Source organism: Chroicocephalus ridibundus, chromosome 1 (genome assembly GCF_963924245.1).
Source record: "Chroicocephalus ridibundus chromosome 1, bChrRid1.1, whole genome shotgun sequence".
NCBI classification, from domain to species: Eukaryota; Metazoa; Chordata; class Aves; order Charadriiformes; family Laridae; genus Chroicocephalus; species Chroicocephalus ridibundus.
Genome location: NC_086284.1, coordinates 88,892,403 through 88,907,695, shown reverse-complemented (window position 1 = coordinate 88,907,695; position 15,293 = coordinate 88,892,403). Strand labels below are relative to the sequence as shown.

Genomic DNA, 15,293 nt, shown 5'->3' with positions numbered 1-15,293 from the left:
GTAACTTAAACTTCCAATGTTAATACACAGAGCTAAAAAAAAGCTCATCATCAGAGCATTCAAAACCTTTTACCAGATCCCAGTTTGTGACTAAGCTCAGCTACCAAAGTCGGTAGTTGTCGCATCTGAACTTCTGTCCATGGTCTAACCCAATCCTTTGGATATCCAGCTTTAATCAGTTTAATTCAAAATCTAATTTATAGACAGATGATTTTATTTAAAGCATCCCTAAAAGTCTGTTCTTCCTATGATCAGATTACTGAGTTTTCGGGGGGGATCTTCTGTTTGTTCCTGTTTTTAAATTAGGATCAACTGGGAAGAGGCTACAAGGACCATCAAATGGGCTGGGTAGTGTATCAGCAGATATAGCAAAAGCTCTGATAGCTGTTCACCCCCATGTTAATTTTCCTTTTTTCAACACCCTCAGGAAGACTAAGTTGCCAGAGTGTACTGCTTCGACACTCCGGCCCTTTCACTGGATACCAGTGGCTATCAGTTAGCCACAAGTCCAAATTCAGTCTTCAATTTTAATACTGTTTCTTTCCCATCCTGCCACCTTGTTGCTTGGGGACTGTGAAACCGATATCCCACAGTTTCTCAATGGCTTAAACCCACCAGGGCTGGTGCAGTACTGGCATCCTTTCTTCCTGTGCAAGCAGAGAGGCTGGAGAGCTGGCTTATCTCCTCCCATCAGGGCAGGACAGGCAGCAGGACTGGGCTAGCCTAAACCTCTATTGGTTTCAGCTGACACAAACCCACCCCCCCTGTACCCTGGCTGCAGCACAGCCATCACTCCAGCTTCTTCCCAGGGTCCTTCTCCAAAATCTGACAGATACCTCTCCACAGACATACATCTACGTACTTCCTAATAAAGTGGGCTAGTCTCAGTGTGTGTGTTACAAGTGTGACAACTGCAACACAAATGCTTGCTCTGTCCAAAAGATGCAGTGTTCTTTCAATATCACAATGTCATAGATATTTCCACTATTAACAGAAGAGAAAAGCCATTAAAATTCACAGTGTGATACAGCCCTTATTTTACATTTCAACCCCCTATTTTACATTTCAAGCACAAGATAGTTTATCTTGCCCATGCAACCATAGCATTTTAAAATAAAGCAGCACATTAAAGATGCCCAAAACCTCATTCTATGAATTTTGCATTTCTTTATAAACCTACCCAATTTTACAGTAAACTAGTTCCTTTACACACCTCAGAAACTTTACGCTGATAGCAACAGAGTCCAAGTGTGTAATTTTAGCTACATTATTTCAGATCTTAACAAGATTGTTTCAAAATGCTGTACTTAGATGCTCCACACATCAGAAGACTAGTTAAGGTATGGTCACGACAAAAGAAATACAACTTCAGAGATTTGTACTTCACACAACCATGTGCTGGGTCCTGTCGCGTTTTTGTACACGTGCATGCAGCTTTGTGGCATTACGAATTCAGCATTACATACAGAAAGTATCTTCAGATGAAAGCTCTACCACTATTATCCATGAGGTGACTATACTGTAGCAAGTATACAAGTCTTAAATTACTTGGTTTTAAGTAGAGTTGCATTAAAAATTTCATACACAAGGGCAAAATCTTATTTATGACTATATTAAATACTTCACAAATGCCAAGCACTGTAAAAACATATTCAAGTGTTTAAAATCCATTTTGCAGAAGCCAAACCAGTGACTTGCATTAGGAGTGGATACCAAGCAAAAAGAGAGTATTTACTCCCAAATGACTCATCTTCTCGTCCCATTGCACCTATGTCAAATTCTTATACCTTTATGGATGACAAATTTTCATGTCTTACACCCTACATTATCTTAAAAACCTTGTATCTGTTTATAAAGTACATCTGCTTTTCCGAAATTGCTTACAGCTAAAATATTCTGTATGCCTAGTTGATTCTTGAAATTATACTTCTAAATTCAAAGATACAAGCGCTACAAATTCAGCTGAAATCATGAAAAAAGACAAGTCAGTTAGCAAAGCCCAAATTTCATGCAAAAATCCCTAAGGAGTTGTTAAAAAAGAGAAAACCAGCTTGCTAGTAAGCCTTGAGAAAAGAAGGCTCAAGGAAGACCTATCACCATGTTTCACTCTTTAAAGGGTGACTACAAAGTAGATGGAGACTCCCTTTTTAGAAGGGGTCACATGTTAAAAACAAGGGGTAATAGGTACAAGTTACTCCTGGGACGACTGCGACTGGATCCAAGAGGAAAATTATTCACAATGAGAACAATCAGCCATTGGAATAGTCTCCCCAGGGAAGTGGTGTATTCCTCAACATTGGACACTAATTCAACTCGACAGGGTGCTGGGCCATCTTGCCTAGACAGGTGCTTCTGCCAAGAAAGGTTGGACTAGATGATCCTTGAGGTCCCTTCCAACTTGGTATTCTATGATTCTAGTAGATTTTTAGTTAGTTTCGTTACCTTTTTTTTTTCCATCTGAAAAATGCAGATTGCAATACACATACAGCAATACTTTTTCACATCCAGATATCATACCTGTGTGAAGTATTTTCCGTCTTGTTTCAGGACTTTCATTGAGAGGTCAAGAATCAACCGCAGAAATTCCCATGTGGAATCTACATATGAAGTATGATTTAAATACAGAAATGCACATTACTGTTTTTTTCACTATTACATATTCACTTGCAACGTATTACATATTCACTTGCAAAGTAGCTATCCTATACTTAAAAACAAAACCCAAAATAAAACAACAAACCAGCAACATCAAAAAAAAACAGTTAAAAATTCCACACAACCCATATACAGTGGTAACGATGGTGGAAGTATCTCTGTTTTTCTTCACGGTAATTTTCCAGATGTTTCCAAGAAATTATACACTGAGGAAAAATCTACTGGAGTGTGAACTCCACAAATACTTTCTCAAGAAATAAATGAGTTCATATTATTTTGGAATAAGAGCACAGTTTAAAAAAGTCCTAGGCACTTGCTAATTTTTTCTAGCGTTCAAGATGAACAGATGTGTTACCATCATTCTTTGCCCCTCAGATTTGCTATTAAAAAGACAAGAATCAAAGTATTTTTTGTTGCAAACTGCCAACCATTATGCAGCGGAGGGGCAGAAATGTGGAAAATCCTCAGAAGTTTAGGAAAATAAATTAGAAGATTAACCTTCTTCTGGAGATGTGGAGATTGGAACAGCCGTCAGATCATTAATTACATAATCAAACATCCTTCCTTCTTTGGCATACCTCTTCAGTACAGGAATACAGTCTTCAATTAGAACCTGTGTAAGAATGAAATACTGTAGCTAGTCCTCAAAATACCCTAAAACTGATCAGGTAAAAGGAACAAATGCAGATTCACAGGAATTCAGAGGAGCAGGAAAGTACAAAATTAAATATGCGTTTAATTTTAGGCTCCATTTTCAACTTTTGACATCATATAAGGAGGAGGAACAGTAGTAGGAATTACGACAATGACAGTGTAGGCACTGCAGGACAGAATTTCCTAGCTCTGTCATTGATTGCTGGGTGACTGCTGTTCTACCTACCAAATGGTAACAACGGTTAGCAGTCTCCCAACACATGAGTAAAATAAGGTATTTGTATGAAGGGCCACTGACTCAGGCAAAGTAGCCTTCCAGTGACTTCTCCGTTAATTTTTTTGCATGCTTTTTTTAGCTCACACCTGTAACCTAGTACCTGTGAGAGCCTTCAGGAGGAGTAATGAAAACAGAAAGATTTCTATTGAGGATGTCAGGTCACACCTGGGCTAGTTTGTAAGCTCTGTCAGATGCAGCACATAAAGACCTTAACTGCAGGGATGCATGGTGGTTTGTGTTTGTTTTGGTTTTTTTTTTTTAATTTTTTAATACACTGGCCATGTAATGGTAAGAGATATTGCCTGCAAATTAAAAATAATTTTAAAATGCATATTACAGATTCAGATATTCTCAAAAGTACAGAACAACTAACTTAAGTACGTTTCCTCTATCTTTTCATCAATTTAATGTCATCAATTTAAAGAATGACATTTAACACTATCTTTACTGCAATTTTCTCTTTATTAGTAAGCTATGGCAATAAACATTCTCTTATTTCATATTCATTAAAAGCTATATATAATTATTTTTAAAAGAATTTGAAGACGGTGAGTTAAAATATTTTGACGCTAATGTATACTTGCAACAGAAATCCCACTGCCAGCTATTAAAATTTAGAAGTATCATAAAAAAGGAAAAAATCCTTCACAAAATTAAGAAAAATCAGAAGACTTTTCTCCCAAAACATTGCCATAGCAGTCTTCCAGGCTAGGTATGACTGTATGTGAAATATTACTTCTAATGAAAGAAAAACAAAGAATTACCTGATAGCACTCTCCTTTCAGATTGTCTAAGACATCTCCACATGTTTTACGCATGTATTTTTTACACCCGTCGATCACCATTTGGTCAATGTTTAAAGCTGGTTAAGGCATTCTACATTCCAGAAATAATACGAGTAACAGTTCCTATTTCTTCAGAAAGAAATTCTCAAAAAGGTGACATTCACAAAGGAATAGCGAGATGTGTATCTTGGTATACATATTGCAATAACTAGCCTCATACGTTTGCCTCCAGATTCAGTCAGAGGTTTAGGAAGTGCTTATTTTCATTTTTAACCAGTATTTCTAGTACCTTAGGTTACCATTACTGTGAAAGCTTGAAATGTGAACAATAGCATGGTGTATCTGAAAATCCCATAAAGCTAAACTAGGTTAAGACTCTTATTTTTAAATACTACACTTTAAAAACAATTATTTTTAATTTCTAGCACGGGAATCCCAAATCCTAGGATGACCAACATTTCATAGGGAAAACAACGGTTTACATTACATACTATTTGTACTAGAGAATGTTGAAAGCTTGTTTTGTATCAGTATTTTTAAGACAGGGCAAGAGTTGGTCATTTCTGCCCCCAACACAATTCGCCAAGTCCTGACATTCCTATTGATTAAACTTTTTTGCTTCTAGGGATTATTTTCTTTACAAAAACAGAAAAACCCAAGAAGGCGGAACTCAGCCCAAACTGCAGACTTGACAGACCTGCCTTCTGTTATCAGAGAAGATCGGTCTCATGACAGAAGTGTTCCTTTCCAGTTCTATGTAAATGGCTACTCGAGAGTTTTAGTATGGATTGGGAACTTGAAAGCACATGCTACGTAATGATGCGCAAATACATAGTCACTGGGTCTCTTTAAGCTGACAAAAAGAAATTTTAATTTTAGATCTTATCTCCTCACGCAAATTGGAACCTGACAGTTAATTCTGCTCAGTGCTAAGACATCACCAGAATACACAGGCTGAAAACTGTTGAAACAAACAATCAGTCATTTGTCAAAGGATATCTCTACCATAGTAACCATCTTTGGCTTCAGTTTGACTATCTCATACAGTATACCTCCATCACCACCTCCTAAAATTAAGACTTCTTTCCCAGTGTAGTCTTCCTTTCCGCTGCCCATTATGGCTTGAGTATATGCCAGGTCACTCTCTGCCAGATCTGAATGGAAGGAAGAGAAAAAGTTGGACAGAAGCATTATATCTTTAATTCTTCTTCTTCTTAATTGATATTAATTTGGTGTTAATGCAAAGGTGGTATAATACAGACCAAAGCAAGAGCTTGTACAGAAAGAACATAGCTCCCAAGAGACAGTCCAGGTAACAGGAGGCTGTTGATTTACCAAAGCTAATGAGATCCTCCTCAGAATCCCACACAGCATTTCTCTAGTTCTCAATGCAAACCCAGAAATGGCTACCTCAGCATTACCAAGCACAGTGTGTCAAGAGAAGCAAAGTCGTAGTGCTTTGTAACTGTGTAGAGACACGGGTAGTACTTAGGACTTCATGTCCACAGTTGATACTTCAGTGGGTTTTCACCTCAGGCTAGTGCTGCAAGAGACAAATCTGGGGGTTTTTTGAAAGCACACTCTGCACCCCAAGTAAAAAGAGCAACCTAGATGCACCCCAGTGGATTCCTGGATGGAAGCATAAGGATGACCGTTAACACCTAACTGCTGAAGGGCTCTGAAGCGTGCGTTCTGCTGACTTGCTCACCATTAGGTTCAGTAACATTCCTAAGCTGTAATTAGTTGTGAGCTACAAGGGCACAGCTTTGTGCAGTAGCACATCATAGCATATCCTAACATTCTGCCAGGCAATCAGCACTTTGCTTCTAAGTGCACAATAACGAAATGACACAAAGCAGTATTTTAAAATCCCATGGAAGGTAAGAAAAGTAATGGCTTACTTCCCTTTCTATGAGGTACATTGTAACAACGTTCAAGCAAAACCCCATCTCCATATGAAACTCTGATTAAAATTTCTGGCTAGAAGTACGGAATACCTAATTTGGTGATTTCAAATACAATTCTAACTGAATTAGAAAATACCTTGCTAATGAATTCAGTAACAACACTTTTCAGCTGCTATCTGCACAGAAGTACCCCTGACAGTTGCAGAAAGCTAACTGAATGGTTAGAGCTATTTCTGGTGACTTCAAAAAGCTATAGTCAAATTTCTTAATTACTCTACCATTAGACTGAAATTAGGTATTTTATCCCTAGACAGCAACGTCCCTCATTTACCCCAGTCAGTACTTTTCAGTGTAAGTACTGAGACAGTTTACAAAGCATACTCCTTGATGCCTAAATTTTCTAGCAAACAGCATTCTCATCCAGCTTAAAAGAACGGTATCCCATCTTTTCCCAAGTTCACTTTCAAAAGTACAAAGATCAGCAGGCACAGAGCACCACATCTAAAGACCTTCCCATAAAGGCTGGGTCACTCTTCTTAACATAAGAGTTCAACTGAGCATTTTGAAGACGACAGAGTCAGAAGATGTTCACCAACAAAACAGCTAAATGGGTTAAGATACAGCTGCTCTGTATCTCACCAAGCAGGTAATTCCTTTAGGGCATCAAGGGAGCAGCAGAATTATCCCCACGCACATGCTAGCTCTTACTTCTTCGTATTTCTTTAGAATTCCACTGTGTTTTAAAGACCAACAAGTAGCATGTTCTACTGTCAAACAGAAGCCTTCAAGAGGTTGAACTTGCAACAAACAGGTAAAAGCTCATATGAAAGAAAGGAGTAGAATAAGGTCTGCTAGAGAAGACTGACTTCGATTCTCTCTCTGTGCCACCTTCCACAGCAAAGATGACAACTTTGGAAGAAGAAGAAATCTTTTTTTGTATTCTAGATTTTACATTGGTCAGCCTTTCTGATTAAAATACTTTATATACGGGAGCAGGTATATGTGTACATGTATATATGCAGCTTCCTTTACCAGAACCATGATCCTTAGTAATCTATTAAAGCTGTGCCATAGCAAGATAGAAAACAACACTTCCTACAGTTTCATGCAAAAGATCCTCAAAGGAGATCATACTTACTAACATCCCCACTGAGGATAAGAATATTCCCAAACTGTTTTGAATGCAGAATTTTAATATTCTGAAAAGGTGAATCTTCATCATAAACAACTTCATCTATGTCGTACTCCACCAGGCGCCCATCAGCTGTGGGCCAGTATCTATCAATAACACCCCCTCTCAAAATGGCTGGCAATCTAGAAAGAAATAACAAGAAAAAAAGATCACAAAGCATTTGAGAACATTTACTATAAATTCCCTCTAAACATCCTGTGGATTCACCATAATAAACAAATAATATTAAGGCACAGACGAAATAAGCAGTTCTTCTTTATGACAACTTCTACAATGTGCACATGAATCTATTTCTACCCTAAGAGAGGGGATTTACGTAACATACCAGCCCCTGCAGAAGAATCAGCTCATAACTAGAAATGGATAAAATAAAAAAGCAGAACACAGACCCAAAAAAACCATGGCAAAACCTCTTCCACCTTCAGCTCACTTAAGAACGCCATTTTTTGAAATTAGTGGATCCCACCATTCTAAAGTTGTACTGAGAGACATTTTAAATACATACACAAAAAGCAAACTGTTATAGTGTTTCAAACTGAGTCAGGTCACCCTGCAAAGCATAAACATAATCCTTGAGATCAGCTGACAGTTTGCAGATTTTTAAAAATGGTTCAAGCAGCTGCATAGATTGTTTTGGGTTTTGTTGTTTGTGTTTTGTTTTTTTTTTTTTTTAATTCCTTTTAGAAGTACTTTGGTTCAAATCAGTATTTCACCTGTAAAGACAAACTACATTTGAAATAGCAGTGAATGATCAAAATCAAATCATTGCATTCCATTTTATGCAAAATGTGCGGACAGAGTTCATCAGATTTCCCACAGACACTTCAGAGTTATGGGCGAGTTTTTTTGTAGAGGAGGCTGTAGCAGAAGAGCAGACATAGACATGTTTCCTCTAAATGCACTAGTGATTCTCAATGAACTCTTCAACAATACTTTCTACCCTCAGTGAGCCGCAAGATGGCAGCACACGGTGAGAGGAAGAGCCTCCATTCACTACCTGAAGATAACAAAAAGGCAGTTACAACTTTTCCAGCAGCATTAATTCTAGTGGAGCTGCATATGTGAAGCAAACACTAGAAGGATGCAAAGCCAATTTAAAAAAAAAAAAAAGTTGAAGGGTATGTGACAAGATCCATGCCAGATCCACTGTTCTAGGAAGTTCATCTTCTTATACTAGACTAACCAGAATAATCTGGATCACTTCAGGTAGACTTTTTCCTGACCCATTTTTAACAAGTTCCTATCACAGGGATTACACAAACTTCCAATATTGTATTTCAGTATTAGAATATCCTCAAAGAGAGAGCTTCTCCCCCATATACACATATACAAGCTTATCTACATTTGCACACTGTGCGCCACATGAGGCTTTACCAGAACAAAGAAAGAAAATAACTACCTCTGTGTTTTACATACAGCTATAAAACGCAAAAACAACATTCAAGGTATAGTGTCACTTTTAAAATCACCGGTGGGATGGGGCCCGGTGGGTACAGTTCATAGCCTGGCCTATGCCTCTGCCACCCCTGGCTCCCCAGCCCCTTCAGAGCAGTCTGGCTCTTGCTTCCTGGTTGCCTTTTCTCCCACCATTTCATGCAACCATTGCAGCAGATTAAAGAAATAATCCTTGTCCAAAAGAACAATACTGAAGATGAAGCTTAACAAAGTGACAAACTTCACAGTATCTTCAATTCTGCAATAAAACAATGTTAAAATATTGGGGAAAAAACCAAATGCATAAATTCATACTCCAGGCTATTCATCACAGTACGGCAAAGCATAATTTGATTATCTTTAGCAACTATGCAGACAAGCCACATTCAGAAGTAGATGCAAGAACTTACCGTTTCACCCTTTTTATATTACCATGAAACAATTCTTTCATTCTTTCTTCTACTTTGTTTAGAAGCTGAAAAAGTAGCAAACAAAAGAGGTGGAATTTATAGATGATCGCTTAATGTAAAAATTAGGCTACTTGGAAGGCAATAAATAGTAGCACCTGCATTGAAAGTCTTTGAAATGTAACATTAGAAGCCTATGAATAACTAGCTGGTCACCTTAGCCTCTTTTACTAGCAAGAGTGTGCATATTGTAGCAGCTGTCATCGCTGTGTTTAGCCGTCCCCCAGGATAACATAGCCAAACCTTTCAGGGACAGCTGAAGGGGGAACACGAGAACCCTCTAAGGTTTCATTCCCAAATCAGTGGCCTATTCCCCTGCAATATCCAATTTCTGAAGCCTTCATGTCAGGGAAGATGAAATTATCTTTCTCCGTGGGGAAGAGGTTTGAGTATAGAGGCTCCCCACCTCTCAGATTAGAGAGGGAAAAAAAGTCATATACTGATACAGCAGGTTGCAGGTTGGACATCACTTCTCCCTCACTGCCTTGGGTATCTGAAGAGACCTGAGCCCTAACCAAGGCTGCTTATGTCTTTACAACTTTTACAGCAAAGAACACGAGGCCCAGGACATGCAAAAGAAAGTGTGTTGTTTGTGCGCAAACACTCATATGTATGCAACTACAATAGGTGTTACTACTCCTCATCTGTAAGCATTCAGGTTTGATTTAACTCTGATATTTAAAAATCTTTTACCAAGATATATTTTGATAGACCTGAAGAAAAGAAGGAGCTCCCCACGCAGTTTGATAAGCCTAGTAAGATAAGCATCACTCATACCTGATCGACTTCCTCTCTTCCTTTCGTATGATCATTGTAGCTCTGCAGATCCACCAACACTAATCCATGAGGGTGAATTCTCAAATTGGCAAAACTACAAAATAAAGAGACAGGGATGATGATTCTACTATCAAAAATCAGAGTAAATGAGGAAAGACGGTCTGAAACGAGTTATATTAAATTCAGAATGCATGTTTCTTTTTCCAGTCGTCTGTAACTGTTGGGAGTGCCAACTCTGGTCTTCCTCTGCAAGTCACAGAAAGTTGCCTAGTCACTCGTTGCCGGTCACTACATAACTAAAAATCAGCAGACAGCATGGCAGGGAAGCAGGGTGTTTAGAACAGAACAGGTACGGTACAAGGGGAAAATACTTAAAGAGCTGAGACTAGTAGGCAGTATAAGGCCTGCCTGAACAGGTGTGTTGTGTTGGTTTTGTTTTTTAATTGAAATCAAGCCTTAAGTAAGCAACTGGATGCCTTCCTTCCCCTGTATCTCCTTTCTCACTTCTTGGGGGTTTTTTGTTGCTGTTGTTTCTTTTTTAAACATTATAGCAATTATTCACACAGACAGTGTTCACATTCAAAGCTGAATAAAAATTTAGAAGTGAAAAACAGTAAGTGTCCTGAAGCAAACCATTGCTTTGGCAAAGAAATCACAGCAGCAAACTCTCATTGATGAATACAGATGCAAGACAGACAAAACTCCTACTGTATACTGTATTTATTACAGGAGCATTTAAAGCCCAAAGAGTAAGGCTTCACCATGCTACGTGTTAGGTGGACAAATAGAGGACCTTCAGGAACTTGCAAGAAACAAAAGATAACAACTACCGGGAAGGACACAAGAAAATGAGAATAGAGTAGCAGAGGCTATGCATTTCCATACTGGGGAGGGGAGAAGACAAAACCAAACAAGGCTACAAGGGGATCACCTAAAGGAAGGGAAGCATACAGTGAAAGAAGAGGGCAGAGGAGCAGATGGGAACAGAAACATCCGAGGAAAGAAAGAAGGGTATTCAGGGATGGAAGTTCATTAGTATAACACAGAGAAACCCCAGATAAAGCTGTATGCAGTTCTCTGAATGCCCCTTTCCTTGCTTGTCTGCTCTTATCACCCCACTAAGCCTCTCAAGGGCAAAACACAAACCAACTCTTGTTGAGACAAAAAGTTGAGGTGACCTCCCATCTCCCCACCACTCCCACCTTTTTTTGTCCCTTCCAGAGCTACTTTCCTAAACTGTCTGCCTCAGTATTAACACCACCTCACCTGTGGTGATGGGAACTTTGGCCAGCAAACACCCTTAACTGCAGTGAGAGAGAAAATCCTGAATATTCTGTGTTATCTGAAGATAATAATTGTTGGTAACTGTCAAATGATAAAACGATGAAACTGACTGAAGTGAATCAAGAACAAAAACACTCTTGCTGGCTTTGGACAGCAGTGATCTGTAGCTGCGATGTGTTTACAGTTGACAGAGAAACCAGATCATCACCCACTTCTCTTCAGAAGACGAGCCTGGGGAGTCTTGGACTCTTCTGAAGCCTTTACGCACACGTCTTGCCTTCAGGAGGAAAGACGTTTCTATACAATATGCAAACGTCCACTGTGTTTCCCCCTCTCAAGTACCTGCAGATTGTCAGTCTTCAGTGACTCTCGCTACATCTCAGCGGTCGTCCACTAGGTGTCCTCCCGACAAGTGTTTTTGATTAGGGACCAGAAAACGGGTGTACTCCCAATGGCCATTAAGTGAAAACACAGAAAAGCCTTAATACATGCATTCCCCCCACACCAGGAAATTACTCCTGCATAAAATAAAACACACTATTTTACCCTGATGAAGAGACGGACAGAAGATAGTCAAAAAGTAAACAGCGACGCTTTTTTCTTCCCTTTTTTTTTTTTTCTTTTTAACTACCTGATAGAATGCTACCACTTGAGAGACCACATATAAGAATACAAATAGACAGAATAAAAGTGTTTTCAGTATTCAAGACACTTCTATGGCAGCTTTTTGCTTCTCTCATACAAGCCATATAAGAAAGTGCTTCGGAAGAACCAGCAAACTCATTCTAATGTACTCCTGCCAAAAGCAAAGTAAACAGAGGATGCCATTCTGAACTTTGGCAGGTAAACACTCTACTTGTGTGTTTTGGGATGCCGCGCCCCACTCGCTGGTGACTAACACAGTTCAGTAATTATGATACATGGGCCACTTCATACTTTGCATAGTGACCACAACATCTTACAGCTTAAGTTGATGTTCCCATCAGCGGCACTAAGACACAAGTAGGACCACTAAACAACAACAAAAAAAAAAAAGAGGTCAGGACGCACACACTTCCACCCCCAACCCCACCATGGCTTTAGAGTTTTTAAACACTTCTTTCTGTGACCTTACAACCCCTTGAACCAAAAGGACTCAAATCAGTTGCGTGCTTCTAAGAGTCCTCAGCATAGGAGGAATGGCTACTGCAAAAGACAGCTCTGGAGAAAACCCTACCAGGATTCTGTTTATATGATTTTCACATCAGCAAAGGTTTATTTTGTAATGTGCCTAACATGAGAGGAAAAAACACTCAGGCATAAGTGTAAGAACAAACAGCAAGCCTCCAGGAGTTAATATCTAGGGTTTTTTAAAGGAGAGAAAGACAAAAGAGCAGAGCTCGCTAGATGGAACCACTGCTCACTCCAGCAGGTTTTGGACGCGACCATTCACAACGAAAAGGGACACTTCTGGTGAAGGCAACAGACCTGCTCCAGGCCCTCAGAGCTGGGGCACTACAGACAGAATTTGCAGTTCATGAGACAGCATAGTTACTAAGGTCTCTGAGATCTGGCACAGTACCAGAAATATTTGCACTGTTAGAAAAACTTCTTATCAGTTTATTCCCATATTCGAGGGGTTGCTATTTACACAAATAAGCCACAGACTGGTTGTCCCACGACTCTAGTTCCCTTTTAAATTCCTTTCCTACAAGAATCACATAGTGTCATAAGATTTGACAGCTGGCATTGTCTTCACTTACCCTGTGACTGCATGAAGCATTTCCTTAGTATATGATGTTACTGCCTTTGCTTTGGGGTCTTTTCCTGGATGAGAGGCAAGGAGAGGTGGGTTGCTCTGAAAAGCACAACCACACAACTTCATACTTACCATAAATTATATGATAGTGTTAGAATACGGAAGACAGTAACTGCAGAACCATCATTCATTTCGTCAAATTGTTACCTCTACTGAAATAGCACCGTCCTAACACCTGCAGGGGGGAGAGATGAAAGGCAGCCACCAGACGGGAGCAGTGTAGTGGGGCAAAAATTCAAGTTCTGAGAGTCTGGCTGAGAATCTCAGACAGTTAATTTATGGTAAACAACCACGAATGAAATTCAAAATTCTCAAAGAAGCTGATACAGACCCAGGCTGGTTATACTCTGGTTAAAAGTCACTTGGGTTGGAAATTAACCCCCAAAATAGCTAAAATGCCTGCAAAGATTTAAACACACAGCCAACAGTACAAGTGTACATCCAGAAAGGCAACCAGACTAGTAGCATTAAGGCAACAGCAGCAGGCCAAGGCTGAACACACAAAAGACTTAACTAGCTTCCATCAGTGGAGAGCAAAGGCTATGCTGGTTTTTGTTACTTTACACTTGTCTGGTTGGCAGAATGCATGTGAATGCAGGTTTTCAGCAGCAACTCTTACAATATCTGGGGGAGGGCTTTAAAGACCATGATAATACAGTCTCTATTTTCTACCTATGAAAATATAGCAAAGATTACTTTACAATCCAAACGAGGGGAAAAAACCTGTGAAAAACTAAGTTTTCTTCAGAAGTCTCCCCTCCCGCATGTTGTCTTCATGAAAAAAAAAAAAAAAACCACCTGCCACACTTTTGCTGTGGGCTTGCACACATTTTCATAAAAGCAGTGAGAAAAAAGTTAAGGAAGGAGGGATGCTCTCCTTTCCATTAGGCAACAATATCTGCACATGAGAAGTGGCCCCCACTGTAACAAGGCCCCTGTTGCTGCACCTGCATCCTTGCCATGTCTTCCAGGGCAGAACTCAAGCTTTGCATGTTTGCATGCAAATGCGTTTAACTACAGAAACAATTCTATTGAGTGCTGCATCTTACCACCTGAACAGGGTACATCAGATGTTAAGAAATAAATCCCTATTGCATAAGTCTAAAGGTAACTCTTTGAAACCGAGAGAGGTTTTGGATGAGCATACTCTTTATTTAAAAAGAGCCAGAAGCAGGGAGATCAACACATTCTAAGCCAAAGTGTGTATCCTACCTTAGTTACATGTACTGAGGAGTACGAAACATTGTAATGCCACATATTTGAAAAAGGATTTCCCCCACACTGCACCCAGGGAATAAAACAGGATAGACAGACAGGTACCTAACAAACCCCTCTTCAACTGTCAAAGCTTTCACCTGCTGATAAACTAACTTTGAGTCACTACAGAACACATGGAATAGTTTGAGTATTTAAAAAACAGACTGCCAATAAAAGTATCACCTGGAAATTGGAACCTGCTAATACTAGGAAATCACAAAATAAATAAAAGAAATCATCATGACATTGTTTCAATAAAGCATATTCTCTCTTTTTTTAAAATGCTTTTCATGTTAATTACAAAGTACTTAAGGAACCTTAAGGAAATAAGCAGCCACTATAGCATTATCCCTATTCTCTTTTTACAAAATAAGGAAATTAGAACGATGGTAGCTTTCATTGGTTTAAACTGCTAGTTCCTAGCAACCGCTTCCTGTTCTTCAGCCCATTTTTGCACTTTGGGTAAGTAACTCCATGAAAAAACTACAACATTTTAACCTGAAACAAAGAGCGGAGGAACGTTCATCCTGCTCCTTTAAAATATGCTGACTAGCATGTAGAATGGTTAGCAAAAGACTAACATAGCGTCCTGGTTTCAGCTGATGCAGAGTTAATTTTATTTCTAGTGCTTGCTGTATTTTCAGATTTGGTATGAAATGAATGTCAACAATGCATATTATTTCAGTTGTTGCTAAGCGATGTTGACATTAGCCAAGGAGCTTTTTCAGCTTCCCATAGAAGCTGAGAAGGAACACAGACAAAAAATTGAATGGCCAGTGGAATATTCCGTACCATAGAGACAATGC

The 15,293-nt window shown here is 39.2% G+C and overlaps 1 protein-coding gene across 1 annotated transcript in view; it reads right to left on the bottom strand.

Moving 5' to 3' along the window:
• The window catches only part of SMS (spermine synthase), a 52,268-nt gene that overhangs the window by 14,398 nt on the left and 22,577 nt on the right, over window positions 1-15,293 (bottom strand). Inside the window, exons 3-9 of the mRNA XM_063343082.1 lie at window positions 10,149-10,242; window positions 9,315-9,379; window positions 7,417-7,592; window positions 5,371-5,525; window positions 4,351-4,440; window positions 3,154-3,268; window positions 2,518-2,597 (exon numbers count right to left, since the gene is read on the bottom strand). Coding sequence (XP_063199152.1) covers window positions 2,518-2,597; window positions 3,154-3,268; window positions 4,351-4,440; window positions 5,371-5,525; window positions 7,417-7,592; window positions 9,315-9,379; window positions 10,149-10,242 — 775 coding nt within the window. The remainder of the gene's footprint in view (window positions 1-2,517; window positions 2,598-3,153; window positions 3,269-4,350; window positions 4,441-5,370; window positions 5,526-7,416; window positions 7,593-9,314; window positions 9,380-10,148; window positions 10,243-15,293) is intronic.